Genomic DNA, 24,233 nt, shown 5'->3' with positions numbered 1-24,233 from the left:
TAAAAAAAAAAAAAAAAAAAAAAAAAAAAAATTTAAATTTTTTTGACTTGTCATATAAAGGTATTTCCACATTCTGTGCACGAGTCCTATAATTATGGGATGGGAAGAACAGCGCTTCAGAATAATGTGCTGTAGGGATAGGCTGAAATGGAACCAAAATCTATCCCTATAAATTGCGGTTCTACCGTCACTTGACACCTAAACACATTGTGACCGACACAGAGGAGCGTAAAATTAAATATTTTACAGCGAGCAGACATGTGAAGAGGGTAACAACTGTATCATAAAAAGCATGTTATACATTTTGAAAACACAAATCATGATCTGTATTCTTTCCACTATGCACATTGCCCAAATATTTTAACTTTCCCATATGCCAGTAATTAAAATTATTTTGCTCACCACATCCTTCTGTAGTTATTCAAACATCTTGATAGAAAAAGATTAAAATGTAAAAAAAGTTATTTACATAGTCTTTGTTTTCCGGTTCTGCACATCGAAACAAAGATTGAAAAGAAAATCTGTTTGCTAGAACTTTAAAGCATGCTGAATATACTACTTGCAGACATCAAGAATTGTTTGCAAACAGGTTTTACCTACCTTAGAACGATTTTGAAAGAGTTTGAACTGAACACCCAACCATAATCTGCATTTACAACTGATAAAAATGGTAGGTGCATCTTAGTATACAGTGATCCCTATTAGAAACTTACAACTATTTCAACAAAAGCAATAGGTTTATGGTATAAATTTACTTTTTTTTTTTTTTTAAATTAATTAAAGCCATGTAAATAAAGACTGGGATTGAGCCATTCTGGGTAGAATTCATTTAGGGAAATTTATACTCTTAAGTAAAATTTTAGTTTTCCCTGGCAGATTTTGGGTTAACCGCAAAAGAGAATATTTTATCTAAAGGAAACCTCTTAACTGATTCCATGATTGGCCTGAAAATATTGTTGAATTTTGGATAGCCAGTATGTTTTGCTTTACTTGAAAGAGGTTTTCCTGTACAGACATGGTAAAACAGATCTTAAAAAAAAAAAATCCACAAAGCAAAGTTAAAAATAAAATTATCAGATCTCATAAAATAGTAATGAGCCATTTAAACACAGCTCGAGCCAGTTCAATAAAGCAAGGCAATGGGTTTTGCCTGCATCACCGGTCCATCATGCTCAGTATCATTTCTGGAGTAAGGTCTCCATTTGGTGCCTCCACTGCAGGTGTTGGTACAGCAGCCTCCACACCCCCCTCTGCTTCTAGGTCGGATTCTTTCTTCACCTGAACAATTATGTTCTCAATTGCTCTGTTGCTGTGATCATCCACCTGAATAACAGCTGCATCTGAAAAGTTAAATGAAATCACTTTAGTACTGAAGAATTGGACTTTTAAAATATTAATACAGAAAAAATTAAAAATATGGGGACAATATCCAAAAATGTAACCCTATGAGTGCCAGCAGAGCTTTGCACTTTTATCATATGTGCAAAGTTAAACTTTAAAAGCCCCATGTTCCAGAGAACGTAAATACCAATTATGCGTAGTTTTATGGGATAAATAAAAAAACCCAGCAGCACTACAATATCAATTTTTAAATTGACCACAAGAAAAAAAAAAAAAAAAAAAAAAAGCATAATTTATACAATGCAAGGCCAAAAACAACCCTAGGACACTATTACAATCTAGAAAGTGCATATCAACTAATTTAAAATGTGAAAACAAGTGCTACATTTCTAAATATGGTCTCAATGTGTGCACTGTTCAGCATCTCACCTCTTGGGTGCCGTTGGGTAGAGAGAACACATCTTAAATATGAATGATAAAATTGCTAACATTTTTGATTTGTGGAGACTTCAAAACGCATTCAAACTCTTCGTGCAGACAGATTGGCTGGAGCAACACTAAGCTAATCTTAGAAAAAAAAAAATTGGAATGTACTCCCTGACAAACTCAAAATGGGTAAAAATGTTTTGCCTCAAAGTTTGCATTTTACAACATCTGACACATTAGACACAAAAGAGAAGCCACCATAAATATGGATGCAATTCTGCTGCAGAGCTTAGAACAGACATGAACTAAACAGCATAATCACAGAAAGGAAACATACTTTGCTTTGCTTGGTTGGCTTTACCAGGCGGTCTTCCTCTACGCTTCTTTGCAGGGGGTGGAAGTGGAGTCAGTGGCTCTTCTGGTTCAGGATCAGCTTCTATTTCTACAGGTGTCTCATCTTCATCGTCTTCATCTTCATCATCATCGTCTTCCAGCTCAGGTTCAGCATTATCCTCTAAAAAAAAGCCAAGAGACAAATCACGTTAGTATTTATTTTACATTATGTTGCATTTATAAAGCACCAATATATTAATACAAGTGGAAAAAAGACCCAGCTGAAAAAAAGGCTACAAGAATACATATCTATTGTGTACTTTTTTTTTTAAAAACCGAGTTACTTCATTGTTATGGTTTAATTTTGTCCAGAAAGCTTCAATTACAGGAAGGCCATCTCCAAGAGAGTCTATTTTAATCAAATAGTTTTAATTTTTTATAAAACTTTGTAATAAAACAGTAGCTTGCACTTAATGGAGCTAAGCTGCGTAATTTAATACCGAAGGCAAAACAAGCCTATTGGGTTTAACTTTTAAATAAGCAGACATAAAGGTATGGAGATCAAAATTACAGAAACGTTCCTGAAACCCAGGTCCCATACCAGTACTGCTTTAAGTGTCACCACTCCCTCAAAGCACATTTTTTCTCTTCCACTGCTCTGTCACACTCATTGTAGGAGACAAAATACCTTTTGATTGCAGCACACAGGAAATTGTCGTGTTACATTTTTAAAGGTTTACCCGATTTAGTGTTTTACACAAGGAGATTCTGGTTTACTCAATTCAGCTTGAATGGCTTATACATCATAATTAAAAGTACAAGTAGCACCAAAGCATTGGAATATAATTTAGTGTTACCTTGCACTGGTAAAAACTGTGTTTGAGCAGCAAATAATAAACTGCTGTACCATGGAGGCTTGTCATTCATGTTTAAATTAGGCTACATGGTACAAGTTTAAAAACATAAGCCAAGTCTTACATAAGATGATAAAATGGATTCAAAGGCCAGAAGCTTCAAACACCAGCCAAACAACCCTGGGAAAGGTATTCACCTTTAAATGTGCTACAGGGAATGTGAGTAATTGGCACAGGTGTGCTTGAGCTATTTTAAATGTCTCTGATGAGGTACATTGAGCCAGAAAGCTTAAAAATACTCCAATAAGCAAAGAATTGTGATGACTAATATTAAAAATTTCTACTAGAGTAATAACTCTTGAAAACAGCATGTCTAATAACTAGACCCCATTAAGACAAAGTAAATCCACAGGCATTTTCACATACAGCTTTACAGGCCAGATGAAAAAAAAAAAAAAAAAAAAAAAAAAATAGAAGAAACTTACCACTGTCAGAAGAACCTTCTTTCTTGGAGCGCATCTTTCTCTTGCGACCACGCTTCCCTTTTTTGTGAACCACTTCACTTTCTCCTCCATTTTCACCATCTGTACCATCAGGCCCAGTGCAATTATCTGCATGTCTTGACATTGTATTCTACAAACAGAACAGAGGTTTTAGGTCATTTCTTCACAACAGGGGATTTTTTTTTTTTTTATTTCTTTATCCTTAACACTCTATATACAAAGTCATTATTGCCATGATTCCAAATCTTTCCCAGAGCTTTATCCATATCACTCAAATAACAAATTGCAAATTTTATTGGTGCTAATCAAGTGGCTTGCAACACTGTTTCAGGAGTCGGCGATCAGCGTGCAAATGTTGTTAAACAGTAAGATACATATTGCTGTTAACAGCAAATACATTTACAAAAACCTTAATACCTGCACACAAACCACCATGCCCACTCTAATCTGACTCACCTAATATTTCAGGGTAACTAAATTAGTTAGAAAATAGATACGGCACATGGAAATAAACATAGTGGATAAAATCTTATGCACCAGTCTGAAGTATTCAAGTTTCCCATTTACCTCCCTATCATCCATTTCTCACCATATGCTTTGTGACAATTTTTGGGATGGACTAATACATCCTCTCTGAATCCCTGAAGCAAGAAAAGTCTCAAATGTCCTTCTACGTGCACAGGGGTGCATATAGGTCCAGTGCCACCCTAGGCGCATGACGTTACACGAAGCAACATAGCGGAAGTGATGTGAATGTGACGTCACTCCCAAAGAGTGTCCCGACCCCCCTACCCGACCCCTGCAGAGGCTTTTTTTTTTTTTTTAAATAAAAAACAAAAAAAACATGCAAGCACTGCTGTCCTATGCACCGGCCCTTGGGTGCTCCATTATAAATACGCCCCTGTGGGTGCAACCATCTTAAGTTATGCGATAGTAAGCCAAATTTAACTTCTACCAGTAAAGGAAGGAAAAAATGCAAACATACCCTTCGAGTAAATGTTTTCCCACACTTGGAGCACACAAATGCTGCAGGAACAAAACTTGGGTCATGGTATCTTTTGAAGTGCATATCAAGCAGCTGTTTCTGTCGAAATGTTTTATCACAATGGCTACAGGCATAAGGCTTCTCACCAGTATGGGTCCTTTTGTGCATAATCATGTGTCGCTCCTACAAAAAAGAATGTTAAATATCTTTTTAGACTGCAACACAAACATGTGAAATTTTGTGCATGAACAGTATGAAATGTTTTGCCAATCGTCAATTGCCTGAATACAAATGTAAACAGGTACCCAAACCAATTTTGGCCCACAGCCCCCACCTACTCCTGACACATCAGAGAGGATCGCACACGGGTAGATTTAAGCCACCGATTAGAGTCATCCAGACCTATTTGGCAGATTATCTGGCCGAAGAACCACCCCAACTGATGTATATGGGCAAAAACCTGGCAGATGTCACTTGGACAGGCTTGATTTTCCCATTATATCGAATTATAAAGGCATAACTTCTTCACTTTCTGGTAAAATAAAGCATTACTATCCCTTTAATGTTAAATTTAGTGTCAGATAAACAGTAGCGTTCAAACAGCATATGGAATCAATCTCCACTTTTTGTGGCATAATACCCAGGATTTAAACTGGTTTGTTATAACTTAATTACTCTAGCAACCACACAATAATTGGGGAGATGTATAGATGCCAAACAAATAAGAAAAAATAAATTCATTCTGTCAAACTCTTTTCGTTGCCGGAAGCAGACAATTCAAAAATTATACAAAACAAATAAGGCCAACCAAACACTGATTAGATAACCTGAATTTCCCCTTTAAAATATGGATACATTTAATCCTAGGCAACAATACAAAAGTACTGTATAACATTTTTATAGTAACTATACCTGTCTGCAAGCATATTCACACTGGTCACATTTAAATCGTTTTTCATTTTTATGAGACTTCTGGTGCTGGATTAGTGCATAACGCTCATGGAACACTGTGTCACAGTAGCGACACTTCTTTCCTTGCTCAATGTAGGAATGTTGCTTTCGCAAATGGACACCTTGAGGAAAATGAAAAAAAAAAGATTTATACAAATACACATTTTACCTACTGACTGTTTCTTGAACAAAACAGGGCTAAATGTGAAACTGGAAGTCACATTTGGTTCATAAAAGCACAATAAAAACAAATCAGCTTCCATTGAGAAGCCCTCTTTGTGATCAAATCCCTCCCTACCCAGTTAGGCTGTGAAATAAGAAGCAGCTCATTAGAGGGTTCTTCATTTTACTCCATTTAATAACCTAAAAACCACTGAAAATGTTCAACAAATATGTATTCAAAGTTGCTAAGAATAACAGTATCCTTCAGTACAGAAAAAAAAGTGTTTGGATAGAGGACCACTTTTATTTATCGAGTATAAGCCGAGTTTTCAGCCCTAAAAATGTGCTTAAAAAGTAACAATCGGCTTATACTCTGGTATATACGGTAGTTGCACCCAAACTACATGGAATACGGTAGTTGCGCGGCCTTCAGGAGCATGTACAAGGGGCGCGACATTATGCTCTTCGTGCCGCTGCACTTTGGGACACACTGGAGCACAGGAGGAGCACCCCCCGAGCCGTAGGCAGACTGTGCCTGCGGCGTGCGCGCTACGTTATGTGCAGCGCGCAGCACATAGGGACACATTGAGGAGCACCCCCGAGCCCCCCCCTCCCTGGACCCCCGTGGATGCCAGGACAACGGCAGCAGAACAGCCTAGCAGAGCACAGAGCCCCACTATATAGTTAGTGTTGAGTGCCAACATGACAGTAAGTGACACAAAGAGCAGCACCGTGGCACCTCCCTCTAACCAGAGCCTTACTTAGACTGGTAACTGATACCTACTGAGCAAGTGATCAGGTTAAATATGCCGCCACCTGCGGATTTATGGGCATAGAATGCTACCACTGGAGCAATTTTTCTCATTACTCCACACTGTTGAAATGCTTAGTATAAGTTGGTTATGATATCCTTGTGCTAGCCGTGTGCCCTAGCCTTGCTTAATACACTCATATTAATATCAAGAGGCCCCTCTGAAGCTCTTTACATAATCACTGCTCACCTAATTAAATCAAAAGTACCCACATGCAGTTCTTCTCAGCTTATGTACAGTCATGAATGAAAAAATAAAAAAAAAAGAGAGAGGTACTGGTCTCTATATTATGAGAGGTTTACATAACTTGCTAAGCTCTATGGCTAGTGGGACAGTAGTTGTTTTATCAAATTTATATAGAATAATTTTGTATTCATTGAAGTGACATCCAGAACAGCAATTTACTGTATTTAAAGAATACAGAAATGCCATATTTAGTTATTGGATTAAAGATTTTGTATACCGGTATATGGATGCTTTTCATGCTGCACCATTGAGGGGCTTATACTCGAGTCAATACGTTTTTCCAGTTTTCTTAGGTAAAATTAGGTACCTCGGCTTATATTCGGATCGGCTTATACTCGAGTATATACGGTATATTATCATGCGTCTATAAAGAGTCTCAATCATCCAGGTCATAATACACAGCAGGGATCCCCAACCTTTACCTATGAGCCACATTCAAATGTAAAAAGAGAGCAACACAAGCAAGAAAAATGTTCCTGGGTTAACAAATAGGGGGTCTCAAGAAGCACACAATTCTTTTCTAAGAAGCAGACAAGTTGTGGTAAAAATGATGAACTCTGTACAATGGGATAAAAACTGGAAGTTTGGCTCAATTTACATGTAGTTACTACATTTTTTACCCTTTACAGCAAAAAGTTTTGGACTGATCGGATCTGTTGAATAATTCTACACCATCACCTCTTAAAGGACACCTACCCAAGTCACTCTTCCTTGCAATTACTGTGTCACAATGGGGACAATGAAATTTGGCCACGTTTTCAGTGTGTTTCTGCAAAATATGCATCTTCATGGTCCCACTCTGCGTAAAACGAGCATGGCAAATGTAGCATTCGTATGGCTTTTCACCTTAAAGCAAAAACATGTACATTATAAATTATTATCAGTTTATGTACAAAATGTATTTTGTCTGAGCTGTTGAAAAATACAACACAGCTTTTTATGGACAATCGACTTACCTGAATGGGTTCGCATGTGTCTTTTCAACTTGTATGTGTCCCTGCTGGCATAGCTGCACAAGCTGCATTGGAAGGGACGTTCTCCAGTATGGGATCGAATATGCCGCTTCAGCTTACTTACCTGAAACAAATATTTATTTTATGAGGGGGGAAAAAAAAAACCCAAAAAAAACCAATCTACGTTTCTGCCATATTGATAACCTTTAGGATGCTTGGTACGCAGTCTCTGCATGAATCATTTTTAATAAAGCAATGAAAAGGGGAAAAGAAAAAAATCTTACTTACCAACATAAATGTTTCCACATATTATATATTTGCACTGTATACTCAATTTTATGGTTCATATTTGCCCATTTATATTTTTCCTTTGTTGCAAATGTTTTGCTTTATATCTGGAATTCTAGATATGCTCTAAGGATAATAGCCACAGTTGCACAAGATACAGCATGGCCAATAATGCTGAATGGCATATTCACAATGTGACTTTGGAATGCCTGTGCCTGACTTAACAAGGATACTGAAATGGCTAAAGAGGTTTACCGAGGAATGCATAGAACTTACAAACTATGCAAATTCATTTACATTAACCTTAACAGTATTAGATCAAAATAATAGTATAAGTTATTACATAAATACAGTAACATTTTAAAAGCCTTATCGTTAGCAGCCTTTCTAGTCCCTTTTAATATACCCAGTGCTAGTAATTTAGCTACTGGCGCATGGGTCACTCAGGAGGAAATTCAAAAGAGACTTGAACATGTAAAGGTAAACAAAGGTCCAGGACCGGATGGGATTCATCCCAGGGTATTAAATGAGCTGAGCGCTGTGATTGCCAAGCCTCTTCACATAATTTTTCAGGATTCGTTGAGGTTTGGCATGGTGCCGAGAGACTGGCGGATTGCTAATGTGGTGCCGTTATTTAAAAAGGGATCTCGTTCTCAGCCTGAAAACTATAGGCCTGTTAGTCTGACATCAGTAGTAGGAAAGCTTCTGGAAGGGGTAATAAGGGATAGGATAGTTGAATACATTGCAGTTCACAATACTATTAGTTTGTGCCAGCATGGTTTTATGCGTAACAGATCTTGCCAGACTAATTTAGTTGCCTTTTATGAGGAGGTGAGCAGGAACCTTGATGCTGGAATGGCAGTTGATGTCATCTACTTAGATTTTGCTAAAGCGTTTGATACAGTACCGCACAGAAGGTTAATGATCAAATTGAGGAATATTGGCCTAGAACATAATATTTGTAATTGGATAGAAAACTGGCTGAAGGATAGAGTACAAAGAGTGGTGGTAAATGGAACATTTTCTAATTGGGCCAGTGTGGTTAGTGGAGTACCGCAGGGGTCAGTCCTTGGTCCTTTGCTTTTTAACTTGTTTATTAATGACCTGGAGGTGGGCATAGAGAGTACTGTTTCTATTTTTGCTGATGACACTAAATTGTGCAAAACTATAAGTTCCATGCAGGATGCTGCCGCTTTGCAGAGCGATTTGACAAAATTGGAAAACTGGGCAGCAAACTGGAGAATGAGGTTCAATGTTGACAAGTGCAAAGTTATGCACTTTGGTAGGAATAATATAAACGCAAACTATCTACTGAATGGTAGTGTGTTGGGGGCATCCTTAATGGAGAAGGATCTAGGGGTTTTTGTAGATCACAAGTTGTCTAATTCCAGGCAGTGTCATTCTGTGGCTACTACAGCAAATAAAGTGCTGTCTTGTATAAAAAAGGGCATTGACTCAAGGGATGAGAACATATTTTTGCCGCTTTATAGGTCCCTGGTAAGGCCTCACCTTGAGTATGCAGTGCAGTTTTGGGCTCCAGTCCTTAAGAAGGATATTAATGAGCTGGAGAGAGTGCAGAGACGTGCAACTAAACTGGTAAAGGGGATGGAAGATTTAAGCTATGAGGTTAGACTGTCGAGGTTGGGGTTGTTTTCTCTGGAAAAGAGGCGCTTGCGAGGGGACATGATTACTCTGTACAAGTACATTAGAGGGGATTATAGGCAGTTGAGGGATGTTCTTTTTTCCCATAAAAACAATCAGCGCACCAGAGGTCACCCCTATAGATTAGAGGAACAGAGCTTCCATTTGAAGCAGCGTAGGTGGTTTTTCACGGTGAGGGCAGTGAGGCTGTGGAATGCCCTTCCTAGTGATGTGGTAATGGCAGACTCTGTTAATGCCTTTAAGAGGGGCCTGGATGAGTTTTTGAACAAGCAGAATATCCAAGGCTATTGTGATACTAATATCTACAGTTAGTATTACTGGTTGTATATATATAGTTTATGTATGTGAGTGTATAGATTGGTTAGTATAGGTTGTGTGCTGGGTTTACTCGGATGGGTTGAACTTGATGGACAATGGTCTTTTTTCAACCCTATGTAACTATGTAACTATGAAATACTACTGTTAATGGGTTACATGTTGTTTCCTGCTTAAAATTGGACACTCACAGCTTGGTTATTAGTTTTCCAATTAAAGGCACATAGATAAGCAAAAATAAAATTATGTTTATAAATTTTGCCTTTATCCATAAATCAGTACAGAGAACAAGTTTGAATGCTTACCTCAACACTGGCATAATCACACATCGAACATTTGAATGGTTTCTCATGGGTGTGTTTATAACGACGATGTCTGACCAATTCACCACTAGTTACAAATGCCATGTCACAGTCAGGACACTTGTGAGGCCGAGTACCTATAAAACAAAAAACGTAGAACTTGGAGTCTCTTGGCAGTCTTTAAGGGGACGACCCTACGGGTACTCCGGTTAGGGTTAGTGCCCTTGTCCAAGTTTGCCCAGTGTAAGTAAGGGAACCATATATAGTCATGTAAACTGCTTTTGCTAAAGCTTAGTCTGTTTAGCTAAAGTAATCAAAAATAAAAATAGTATTTTTGCTTGAATAAGGGTAAAGTGCACCTGGGTAACATTTTATTAAATGCTATGAAAAGCAACAGCAAGGCAGCTACAAGTCAAACATTTGCAAGATAATGCAATTTCAACTACAGAAAATTAGAACGAACCCAAAACAAATACAAACGCACAAGCGGATGTTAGAAGCAGCTATTGCACTATGCAAAATAAAAAGTTAACTTACCTGTATGAGTATTGAGGTGGTTCCTAAGCAAAGTAACAGTCCTGAAAGCCCTTCCGCATAGGTGGCACTTGTGTGGCCTTTCATCGGTGTGGCTTTTCATGTGGCGATCCAGGTTAGAACGTCTTGGACAGGTGTAACTACATAACTCACACTGGAACGTCTTCTTCACACCTGGCCAAAACAAAGGAAAATGGGGGGTTTTAGTTTCGACTCAGCTAAGTTATTTTAGGGGAACTATACCAGAGTAGGAAATGGTTACAAAGTAATTAATGGTTTGGCCTCTGCTATTAAACTCAAATATCCACAAAACAGCAATAAGTTGTCATGCCTTACCACACTTACCAAACCGATTTCTCTTGATGTTAAACACTGTGGCTAGCAGTGTACCAAGCCAGTTGTATCTGATGTATAGAAAACTCATTCACACGTGTGCTCAGCACTACAGGGTAGCTCCCAACATTTAAGCAGATACCTGAATGCAAGCTCCCAGCTTTGCAGTGACTGGCCTCCAATAGTTGGCTGCTACTGTTTTTAATGAGTAATCATAGGTCAGACCCAAGTAAGGCTCAGAAACGTGAGGTGAGATTTATTTAAAAAAAAGGTTTGGCACACTTCCAAACCAAACATTCTAGATGGGGGATATGTGTCAATGTCCCTAGAGAATGCAAGAGTGGCTATCCACTCACATAAAAATATGCCACAGATAATAGAATTCTACAGTGCTAAAAAGACAGATCTGGCATGTTTTACCTCTTATGACTTTCATGCAGTTCTGGCCTTTGTAGAACTACTAACCGGCTAGGGCCAGAATTTCAACAAAACTCTAAACCATAATGCCACAGAGTTGGACTGGTGAAAAACGCTTGCAGAACTTGAAAGGATAATTAAGATCCGAACTGTTATAAAGACCACACCACTAAGAGCTTGTCTGAATTTGCCACCTACATTCTTGGCCAAGCTAATAGTTTTGGCCCCCAGAACAACTGGATAATTATAGGCGGTTGGGAAAGAACCTCATCAACATACCATCACGGTCCCCATCCAAGGGGGATTTTCAAACTTGCCAGATATCTACCAGGAAGAGTCCTAACACAGCCAGATAAGCTGCTGACCGGGTACTGAGGGGACAAATCAGCAGCTTGTATTTGTTCATGTATGGCTAGCATGGTGTGAATAAGGTAGATGCAAAACTTTTGGAAAGAACATACCTTTCTTCTTAATTTTTGTTGGCTTTGGAGGCTTCATATTTCCAACAACCTTTTCTGCATTCACATCAGAAAGCAGTCCTTCCTGTTGCTCTTCTTCAAAATCATAGACAGAGACATCAACATCTTTTCCTTCTTCTGTGTAGCGCAGTTTGCTTTTCTTAGTTTTCTTTGTTTTTTTGATAGGGGGCACATAATCAGGATCCTTTTGCCAGCCAGGTTCTTCTTGTTGTTGTAACTCTGCCTGTTCTAGAGTTTCTACCTCTCCATTTGCCCCTACCTTAACTACTTGGAAACCCTCTGGAAGAGGTAAGGTATGACATATCATGGGCTCCCCTTCCTGAAGGCCTTCTTTGGATACCTCATTTTCAAAAGCTGCATGAAGTTCACCTACCGATGTTGTGGCCATCGGAACAGCTACTGGAACTTGGACAAGCTGAAGCTCTCCAAGATTAATTGGCTGCTCTTCCATATTGACAACCTGTAGTGTAATTATTTGTGTATCGTCCACAGTAGGATCACCTTCTTGTGAAACCACACCTTCCATAACTTCAGTCTTCATTTGTAATAGGGTGGGATCAAGTTGCTCCATCATCACCATCTGAACATTACTGTTGACATCATGAGGTACTTCACTTATATCTGTCTGGCTTTGGACTATGACACAGTTATCTTCATCTACACCACCTTCCCTACGCCTCTGATATGTCTTTGTCTCTTTTCTTTTCATGAAGGTTTCCGAGTCCTCCACAACGGCTTCCGCCATTTCACTTTCCATTTTAACAACCTAGGATAAAATAAAAAAAGTTACTAAAATACTGTCAATACACATCAAGAGATGTAACTAGCAAGAGTGACACAGCAATGGATGAAAAAGAATGTAATTTCTAGGACAAACAGTCTTAAAGGACATGTAAACCCCACACACAAAAATTTAATCAATTAAAAGTCTCTTTGAAATCTTTCAATACCTGCCAGCATTCCCTTAAAGGAACAGTAACACCAAAAAATGAAAGTGTATAACAGTAATTACAATATGATGTACTGTTGCCCTGCATTGCTACAACTGGTGTATTTGCCTCAGAAAGACTACTATAGTTTATATACACAAAGCTGCTGTGTAGCCATCGGGGCAGCCATTCAAAGGAGAAAAGGCACAGGTTACTTAGCAGATAACAGACAAACCACCATTATATGGGGCTTATCTACTAGCTTTCTGCTATGTAACCTGTGCCTTTTCTCCTTTTTTCCAGCTTGAATGGCTGCCCTTATGGCTACACAGCAGCTTAATTATATAGTAGCTTTTCTGAAGCAAAAACACCATTTTTTTTTGCAGAGCAACAGCACATCATATTTTAATTAATTTAAAACACATCAATTTTTTGATGTTACTGTTCCTTTAATCACTTAGATTTCCTTCTCCTCGTCTAACCCACTCAGCCACCTCCCTCAGGAATCTGCTTTGACTTTTGGCTATTGGGCATGCTCAGTTCTTCTCAGCTCTAAACACACCCTCCAGTCTAGCAGTCAATAAAAGGTCTCACTATATGCCGATGGCCCATTGGTTTACCTTGCAGACTCAAGTGACTCCCTTCTTGCCCTTCTCCAAGTGGTGAATTCAATTGGTAATTTCTCAGGCCTACAGATTAACTGGGACAAATCAGTACTATTCCCTGTCGACCCTGACCAACCACAAATTTACCCCCAGGGATTCCCCTACAATGGGCCCTTCAGTTTAGGTACCTAGGGATACTGGTACACGCCAAGCTTGGCAAATTCATAAACCTCAACCCAGACCCGATCATTGTTTCCTTTAGGACTAAACAGTCCCAACGACCTGCTGTAATAAAATTCCTGGCAAATAACCTGGCTTTCTCCAAAGTAATTGCCCTAGTAACATGCCTTCTGGGAATGTTGGATTACACTGTCCCACACTAGATTACTGTTCAGCCTACTACTTTTCTATGCTAAGAAAACAATAGCTATGTACTGGATGGGCATACATTTCCCACAATAAAGGCCTGGAAACAACTTAACAATAAAGTGGCCCCTCTGTATAAATGAACATACCAAAAAGGAGGGTCGATCACTAAATCTGACAAAGTTTGGGGTCCCTGGAGTAATCTGGAGGATCTGACTAACCAAAAAACCAATTCAATTGAACTACAGCGATAAGGCGAAGGAAGGAGCTGCGTCAACTATGCGACGATCGATTGATCGAGACTAGCCTCTCTGTATAGGAAGGAGTCAGGCTAGGCTCGATCAATCGATCGCCGTATAGTGGATGCAGCTCCTTCCTTCGCCTTATCGCTGTAGTTCAATTGACAGGAAGCCAAGTTTTAGCAGGTATTTTCTATTAAAGCATTTTAAATACTAAGTGGTTTGCAAGGATAGGGCAGTTATTGGTGCTGGGTAGAATAGCTTTTTTACTTAAAAAAAAAAAAAAAAATTAGTGTTACATTTCCTTTAAAATGCAAGCTTTGTGGAAATTTATTCAGAAACCCCGAATTACAGGATAGCCATCTCCCACAGAGACCATCTTAGCAAGTAAATTTAATGATTCCTTTTTTTCTGTAACAATAATAAAACAGTACCTTGTACTTGATCCCAACTAAGATACACTGCTCAAAAAAATAAAGGGGCCACTTAAACAACACAATGTAACTCCAGTCAATCACACTTCTGTGAAATCAAACTGTCAACTTAGGTAGCAACACGGATTGGCAATAAATTTCACATGCTGTTGTGCAAATGGAATAGACAACAGGTAGAAATTATAGGCAATTAGCAAGACACCCCCAATAAAGGAGTGGTTCTACAGGTGGTGACCACTTCTCAGTTCCTATGCTTTCTGGCTGATGTTTTGGTCACTTTTAAATGCTAGCGGTGCTTTCTCTCTAGTGGTAGCATGAGACGGAGTCTACAACCCACACGGATGGCTCAGGTAGTGCAGCTCATCCAGGATGGCACATCAATGCGAGCCACAGGAGGGCAATAATTGCCCTCCTACAGGAGGCCGTAGGAGGGCAATAACCCAGCAGCAGGACCGCTACCTCCGCCTTTGTGCAAGGAGGAACAGGAGGAGCACTGCCAGAACCTTGCAAAATGACCTCCAGCAGGCCACAAATGTGCATGTGTCTGCTCAAACGGTCAGAAACAGACTCCATGAGGGTCAGACATCAACAGGTGGGGGTTGTGCTTACAACCCAACACCATGCAGGACGTTTGGCATTTGCCAGAGAACACCAAGATTGGCAAATTCGCCACTGGCGCCCTGTGCTCTTCACAGATGAAAGCAGGTTCACACTGAGCACGTGACAGTCTGGAGATGCCGTGGAGAACATCCTGCTGCCTGCAACATCCTCCAGCATGACCGGTTTGGCAGTGGGTCAGTAATGGTGTGGGGTGGCATTTCTTTGGGGGGCCGCACAGCCCTCCATGTGCTCACCAGAGGTAACCTGACTGCCATTAGGTACCGAGATGAGATCCTCAGACCCCTTGTGAGACCATATGCTGGTGCGGTTGGCCCTGGGTTCCTCCTAATGCAAGACAATACTAGACCTCATGTGGCTGGAGCGTGTCAGCAGTTCCTGCAAGACGAAGGCATTGATGCTATGGACTGGCCCGCCTGTTCCCCAGACCCGAATCCAACTGAGCACATCTGGGACATCATGTCTCGCTCCATCCACCAACGCCACATTGCACCAGACTGTCCAGGAGTTGGTGGATGCTTAAATCCAGGTCTGGGAGGAGATCCCTCAGGATACCATCCGCCACCTCATCAGGAGCATGCCCAGGTGTTGTAGGGAGGTCATACAGGCACGTGGAGGCCACACACACACTAAGCAGCCTCATTTTGACTAGTTTTAAGGATATTATATCAAAGTTGGATCAGCCTGTAGTGTTTTTTTTTCCACTTTAATTTTGAGTGTGACTCCAAATCCATACCTCCATGGGTTAATAAATTTGATTTCCCTTGAACAAAGTATTTAATAAGATTATTTCATTCATTCAGATCTAGGATGTCTTATTTTTGTGTTCCCTTTATTTTTTTGAGCAGTGTAGTTAATCCTTATTGGAGGCAAAACAATTGTATTGGGTTTATTTAATGTTTAAATGTCTTCTAGCAGACTTATGGTGTGGTAATCCAAATTATGGAAAGATCTTATATACCCAGGTAAATGGTATTTCATAAAACTACTACTTTTAAAGTTCAACTTATTTGAAACCATATAAAATATATATTAGTACACAGACTATAGAACACATGGTACCTAGATGATGGATGTACCTCCAGGAACATGTGTTGAGGTCATTATTTTTAGCTCAGAAACCAAGTACAAATAAATATTGTTACTGTAAATACTAAATCTGGCTAATACTTAAAGAGGAAAGCAGACGTTTACATCTACTTTTTTCTATTGTGTTCTACTTCTAAGTATGCCTCTCTATATTCCAGCTTTTCAAGACCTTTAATGGTGAGAAACATTGAAGTGATGTGTACACGATATGCTGTGGTACAAGGGTGTAGGGTCTCATAACACCGATGTAGAATGGAGAAGGCCTTTCCATAATTTGGAGCTTTCTGGATAATTGGTTTCCAAATAACAAATCCCATACCTGTACTAAAATACATCCCTGTGCCTTAATTGAGGCACTCTTCTTAAAAACAAGTCAAGGTCATGCATACATTTTCAGTCACTTCAGCCAAAGAATGGACAAAGCTGTATCTTTTAACCCCCACACTTCTACATGTATATGACTTTTTGATAAGATTAGCAGGAAGGTCACTTATAAGGATAGCAAAGTGTTGATATCAATAAATTCCTAGTGTTGCTCATCTCAGGTTAGCAAGCAATGAGCTGGGGAAAGGCAGGATGGCATCTCCATTAGAAAATATAAGCAACACTAGGGTTAATATAGGCATAATGACAGTCTTTATAAAAAAGAAATGTGTCACTATCTCTTTAAAGGAGACATATTGGATAAATGGGGGGCAACGCTAATTTTGTAGGCAATTATGAATAATATCCGGTGCTGGTTTCCCTTTGGGCTAAACATTAACCCTATCTGTAACAATGGCCCCTTTATTGGAGCTCCCTATAGATCCTCTCACTTCTCTGTCCGAGTTTGAAATGAAGAGTGGGCGTGTCCTAACGGTCCCTGCCAGAAGCACAGTAGGAGGGGGAGAGCCAATCACAGCCCTGCAGTCACACAAGCACAGACAGGCTTCAGTTCCCTATCAGGTCAGCCTAGCTGCTGATTGGTTCCTATCCTACAGTGCAGGGTATGGAGGGCCGCCGGCTCCCCAGCTCATCCAGAGAATTCAGCCAGCAGGAAGTGGAACAGATGGGCGGGGCTAGTGGGGTTTTGTGCGAATTTCTCAATAAATCAGTCTGATACACAACTTTAAGCACAATCCTTCTATATCTAGAGGAGTATAATTCATTGGTACATTCATCATTTTTATAGGATATGTCTCCTTTAAGCTTTCAATCAATTAAAAATAGTTCTAATTTAAGCATCATTATTTACTATAAGACTTTAAAGATTGTTGAGATCCTTTGATTTATTTGTTAATGAACTGCACCCAGGTGATTTCTCAACTATATGTGACTGTCAATTAATTACTAAATTCCCAGTTTAGCTTCTAAATCTGTTTTGTACATGTTCATTACATAGCAGTTTTGTGAAAGCACCTAAACCATTCCAAATCCAGGACAGCTCACTAAAATTGAGCAATCCCCAAGAGTGGTAAAACTGCTTTGTGTTTAACACTTCAAACTAAGTTATTCTCTCTGAGAACTCCTTATCATTTTTGGAGGTTATTACCTCAACTAAGGATATTATCACTATTCCTTAAGTTTAAAACCTTGATTGAAAAGCTCTATTAATCACAGCAACAAACAATATAAATTGATAGATGCGGGTGTGTGCACTGTATTTGTGAAATACATAAAACCAATTTTATATTCCAAGTTTCAGTACCCACAAGACAAAGTTTACTCCAAAACCCACCTATTACATTTTTTACTTTTTTCAGGTTGCTTTTTTAAAGATATGGAAAATGTGAAAGGGCAGAAGTTAATTTCTGCTTTTAATTGATACTAAATGGCACTTTGCAGGATTTTCTGTGTTGCCCTGTCTCACACAGCTGGTTTAAGAATCATGCTATTGTGTTTTCTCAGGTTGTGCAGAAAAGTCTGCAGCACTCAGCACTTTAAGATGTAAAGTTATTAAAATTGCTGTAGTCTAAGTAAATTCTACACCTTATAGGTTTTTAGGGCTGCAAAAGTAAAACCTAGACCCCATTACTAGTGGCCTGAAAGGCCAAACAAAACCATTTCTCAAGGAAAAGGTCACTTTAAGAGGCAGTTCATAGTAAGTTAGGATGGGTGATTTTTTTTTTTTTTTAAAGTGGCCAAAGAATCCCATAAAAGTTTGTGGGCTTTATAACAAAATTAAGATTATAGTGATTATAACAAAATGAAGACGACAAACAGTAGGCTAAGCAGTCCATCACAGGAAGGAGAACATTAGTTAAAAACCTTAAAATGGCTACATCTAGTCCATGGCTCCTCAGCTGGGTAGCGAGTAGTTGAGCACCATAGAGCAACATTTGCCTATGACAAAACTACCGTATATACTCGAGTATAAGCCGAGGTACCTAATTTTACCTAAAAAAACTGGAAAAACTTATTGACTCGAGTATAAGCCTAGGGTGGGAAATGCAGCCGCTACTGCTAAGTTTCAATAATCAAATAAATAATAAAAGGACACTCAGTGGGACCCCCTGTAAACTCTTCATAAATATATCATGCTGGCAGCTGCAGATTAGGGAAAGGTGGATGGAGGACCCTTTCACTCTCCTGCCTTGAAGAGTTACAGCACTGCTGCTAAAAAAAAAAGAAACGAAAAAAGAAAGAAAAATGCAACAGCAGCAGACAAAAGCAATGTTTTTTTAAAAAGAATATGTAGTTTTTTTTTATGTTATAATGTAAAAAAAATACCTTATTATCAGTAGGTATTACTTTAACTATTGGTAGAAGCACTGACAGGATTGTACCACTAGCAGTCATTGATTTTAAAAACTTCACTTCACCCACAAATGCTCTTTTTGTGCCAGCTAAAATCACATTTACTGGAGGGTGCCCATTACCCATGCACTCTTAATAATATGTTTTAACTTCCTTTAAAACCATTTGTAAGTGGTATTTATGTGGAGTATGTGCCTAGAGGTGACACGTTTTATCTGCAGTAATGTTTAAATGAAACATGTCCCAGAAATGGCAGCCCCTCTCTTAATCAGCTAAAATAACTCTGCAGCATATGAATTTGTAGATAAAAGAACAACTTTGTTCCAGGGATTGCCATTAATTTATAAAAAGGTTTTCTTTTAGTTTCCACCTTTTGATGCACCTCCAACTTTTAAGATCCTACAGTTATGCTTATGCCATAGCAAACTATTTCTTGCTTATATCTGAGAATGATATCTCCTGGACTCACCATCAAGATGTGTTTTTTTTCAGTACACCTGAACACACGACTCAGTGTTGCTAGCCAAAGCATGATTCGCTCCTTTAATGTATCGATGCCGCTACAGCCCTTCAATGGAGTAGTGGTCGGCAAAGTGCCAAAGTGCCACCAGCATTTTCCGGTGCCTTAGCAACGATAAGCCGGGAGACACGCTGCGCTGCGCTACAGGAGACGCGCTGCGTCAGGAGACGTGCTATGTAACATGCGACGCGCTACTACTACTCCATTAGACACGCTGCGCCTACGCTACTCTGTTAAACGCGCTTCCAAGAGACGCGCTAAAATTCTGATATGCTAGCAGCCAGATGAGTGAGTATTAGAGGGGAATTTTACAGGCCACTGTATTATATTTGCAGTCATATGACTGGCTCACTCACTTAAGGTGTAACGCATGTACGCATTTTCACCGGCCGGGGGGGGGGGTGTTGTGCGACGAATATGGATGCCAGCAAGTAACAAGTTAGATCTTCAAATCCATATACTCGAGTATAAGCCGAGGGTTAATTTTTCAGCACATTTTTGGTGCTGAAAAACTCGGCTTATACTCGAGTATATACGGTATGTAGAATTCAGTATGTACAGTCAGGACAAAATTCCATCCTAAGCACACAGTGGCCAATTAGGTTTATTAAACATGTATAGCAGGGGTCCCCAACCTTTCTTACTCGTGAGCCACAGTCAAATGTAAAAAGACTTGGAGAGCAACACAAGCACTCCTCATGGAGGAGCCAAATAAGGGCTAATACTGGCTATTATGTAGCCTCTGTACAGACTATCAGCTTACATGGGGCTTTATTTGGTAGTACATCTTGTTTCTATACAACCAAAATTTGCCCAAAAGCCAGGAATTAAAGAATAAGCACCTGCTTTGAGGCCACTGGGAGCAACATCCAAGGGGTTGGTGAGCAACATGTTGCTCACGAGCCACTGGTTGGGGATCACTGATGTATAGGATCTATTATCAGAATTACTGGGGATAGGGAGTACAGATGAGGGGTGTTTAGGTTTCCACCTCAGTTCATTATGCATTCTGTGCTTATAGTAACAGCCAGCCCAACATCATTCAAGTCCTTTCAGGTAGCTACTGCCTCACCTATCTATTCTTATCTCCAGTTTATATATGACTTGGTTTCTTTTCTCCTGTTGGGTGCTTATAGCACTAGGGTGGTCCACAATAGCATTTTCAGCAATGCGAGCAGCAAAATTTACCAGAATACAAAAATCTGCTGCAGCCATCAGGTAACCTGCTTTTCGATGGGTAAAGGAGGTGTTGATACCACTTTATGTATTCAAGGAGTCAACTGCCTCTCAATGTATAAACCAATGTAAGAATGTAAGGATATTAATTCTAAGAAGTCACAGTACCATTATTTTAAACTGAATTTAAATAGCCTTTGCTGTACAAGGTAATTCAGTGTCTGAGACTAATGGCATTAGGGGCAGTCTTTTCAACAGCATATTTTAGCTGAAACAAAAATTCATAAAACAACCTACCCTGCAGTCAACTGACAAACTGAAACTGCTTGATATAGCAAGTACAGTCAGCTCCTATCCCGAAAATGCTCATTAGACTATTTTAATAACCACCTGTACTAACCATTTCTCCATCACGGCTATAAAAACACAGCACTTTGTCCATCGAACATCAGTGGCGGCTAACACGGTATTACCACACTTAATATTTAATTAAAAGAACAGATATACATAAAAAAGTTAAAGGTGCGACTGTGTGCAGGCACTTCAGGGAAGTGAGGGGCAGCGGGACATTTTGCCTGTGATGAATCTGCACTACTGCGAGTAAAAAATGTTCCTAGTTTTCTTACCTCCAGCAGTAGTTAAGTGCCGAAGGAAGACACGTCACTCCCATTTTTCTAAGCAGTCTAACAAGGCACACACAAGGCTATTTTGCACCACGTATGTTTCACACTGCCAATTTATGGTCAAAATCACCAGGCTGTTGATTTAGACGACTCCAAACAGGTCTGCATAGGTCCAAGGCCAATAATCAGATCAGGACCATAGAAGTAGCTTGTTCCATTATTGCTAACTTGAGCCAGCCCCCTAACCTCTATTTTAATGACACCACATATAAGCGACAATGCTTTCCCTGCTCCTAGAATTAAAGGGATTCCATCATGAATTTTTGAATTATACTGTTTAAATAGCAAATAATTCACTCTACCATTTAAAAATGTATTTTTGAACCAACAAATGTATTTTTGTTGTTGTAATATTAGTGTGCAGGCAAGTATTCAGAAGCCACCACTTCACATTAGAACTGCTTTCAGGTAACCTATTGTTTCTCCTGCTCCCATGTAACTGGATGTCATGAGCTGGGGTGGGGTATTTATATCACTCCAACTTGCAGCACACCAGTAAAGTGTGACTAATGTTTAACAGATCACAAGTCACATGGCTGTAGCACACTGGGAGAGTAAGAATATGGCTAGCCCCATGTGAAATTAAAAATAAAAAAAAATCCATTAGAGCTTTTAAAAAATGGCTTTCAATGCAGGATTCTGCTGATGAAGCTGTATTAAATTATGCTTTTGAAAAAAACCCTGTTTTCCCATGACAGCATTCCTTTAAAGAGATTCAATTACCAAAAAAATTGGTGACCTTCATAAAAGGCCTGCAGTCTTTGCTTTCAAATATTTAATGTTCTTTTATAACTTATTGTAAAGAAGGGGCATCATCACTATATATAACCTATACATTCGCTTGCATAAAGAGCACTTGCTATACGCGCATACCCTCTATCATAATAAGGAGACAGGTCTGACTTCACTTCCTTTTAAAATTTTGAGTTAATTTGTATCTTCTTAAGGTGGCTTGCTTAATAAAACAAAGCATATATAGTGTAAAGTGTCAAATATCAAATGGTCATTTTACACCTGATCTATTTTATTTTTTTAAATATACAAAAGTGCTGAATCTCTACTAACTGTGATAGATATATATATATATATATGTCGCATTACATTCTAAAAGCACAATGCTGAATTCTGCCTTACACTTAGGGGTTATACAGGTATGGGATCCCTTATCCGGAAACCCGTTATTCAGAAACATCCGAATTAAGGAAAGCCCGTCTCCCATAGACTCCATTTTAATCATATAATCCAGAATTTTAAAACGGATTTCCTTGTTCTCTGTAGTAATAAAACAATACCTTGTAACTGATCCCAACTAAGATATAATGAATCCTTATTGGATGCCAAACAATCCTATTGGGTTTAATTAATTTTAATGTTTTATTGATTTTTAGTAGACTTAAGGTATGGAGCTCCAAATTACTTAAAGACCCTTTATCCGGAATACCCTTGGTCCCAAGCATTCTGGATAATGGGTCCTATACCTGTACTATTTTGATATACAGGTATAAGACCCATTATCCAGAATGCTTGGGACCAAGGGTATTCCGGATAAGGGGTTTTTCCGTAATTTGGATCTCCATACTCCAGACTTAAGAGTCTACTATTAAAAAAAAAAAAAAAAATCAGGAAAACATTAAACCCAATAAGATTGTTTTGCATCCAATAAGGATTATTTATATCTTAGTTGGGATCAAGTACAAGTTACTGTTTTATTACTATAGGGAAAAAGGAAATCAGTTTTAAGATTCTGAATTATTTGATTAAAATGGAGTCTATGGGAGACAGGCTTTCCGTAATTCGGAGCTTTCTGGATAACGGGTTTCCGGATAAGGGATCCCATACCTGTATTGCTATTTTTTTCAACATATATAAAGATCAGCCTGAGTACAGAGGGAGCTCTTCCAGGATATTCTGCCCACTTGTGTATTAACCACTCTATAAGTAGAAAGGTCCGTGTAGAAGCAGGGCCTTAGCTAAAGAGCGAGTATCTGAGCTGCTCGCAGGCCGGGGTGCTGTGTCAAGCTACGAACCCCTAGTTCGCATTGGACTAAAGCTCGAATGAGAGAAGTAATGTTCTACAGTAATCGGGACATCCGTAGGAGATTACGACGGGACAAAATGCGGAGACGCCAACACGTCTTTAGTTTGTTTTTCTATAAGAAATGATTCAGAATGTAGAACTACTTTATATTGTACATAGTCCTGCAGAGAAGCAAACACTGAGCTACTAAACGCAGCACCCTAGCCCTCAGCCACATTCGCACAGACCTCGGAGGTACAACTAGAGCGAAAAAAAGCGGGAGCATATCCCCCGTAACACATTTTATTTCATTTTTTTGTCGCACCGAAACGTAACAGGAGGATTTCCCCCGCCGAACTGGAAGCGTATTTGTTGCAGATACAACTCGTTTGGAACACGAGCAATTAAGCAAGGCGACCTAAAAGCTGTCGCAGAAAATAGGAAGAGACGAGAAAATGGAGGAAAGGCCTAAATCCAGCAGGTTAGTCAAAAATATCCCTCCAAATGCAGCGAGTTCCGTACTAGCAACTAGAAAGCTGATGGGAAGTAGAAGTAAGATAGGGCCATATGTTCCCGGGCCCAAACTACAGACATTTTTAAACCAAATTACAATAACGATAGAGGGAGACAAACACCCCCCATTTGCCGCCCGAACCGGAGCCCCATCGTGACACCTAGAGGCCGGAGAAAGATCCTGCAAAACCTCCTTTTCCTCTCTGCTTACCTCTTTCCTGAGGCTATTTCTCGTATTTTTTCAGCTTTTTCGGCAGGTCTGGCCAAATCCGATGTGAAGGCCAAGAAGGTATCTGAGAACACACAGAAACGAAGCCTCCTGACAAGAACCAGCTCACCGTTTAATTGCTCCAGTTCCCTACTTCATAAAATGGCGGCCCAGACATTCTCTGCGCTTGCGCAAAGGGGGCGG

At 39.4% G+C, this 24,233-nt stretch overlaps 1 protein-coding gene across 1 annotated transcript; it reads right to left on the bottom strand.

Moving 5' to 3' along the window:
* Positions 1-755: 755 nt before the first annotated feature.
* ctcf (CCCTC-binding factor) lies at positions 756-24,214 on the bottom strand. Its single transcript, NM_001122796.1, is given in 11 exon segments — positions 756-1,340; positions 2,105-2,281; positions 3,440-3,587; positions 4,443-4,625; positions 5,355-5,515; positions 7,310-7,459; positions 7,570-7,690; positions 10,137-10,270; positions 10,671-10,841; positions 11,879-12,662; positions 24,033-24,214. Coding segments are annotated over 10 exon segments (2,205 nt in total). The 5' UTR covers positions 12,654-12,662; positions 24,033-24,214; the 3' UTR covers positions 756-1,155.
* Between the last annotated feature and the right edge of the window lie 19 nt (positions 24,215-24,233).

The sequence above is a fragment of the Xenopus tropicalis genome, chromosome 4 (assembly GCF_000004195.4).
Source record: "Xenopus tropicalis strain Nigerian chromosome 4, UCB_Xtro_10.0, whole genome shotgun sequence".
Taxonomy (NCBI): Eukaryota; Metazoa; Chordata; class Amphibia; order Anura; family Pipidae; genus Xenopus; species Xenopus tropicalis.
The sequence above is the reverse complement of the archived record's forward strand: the minus strand, read 5'-3'. Positions and strand labels throughout refer to the sequence as shown.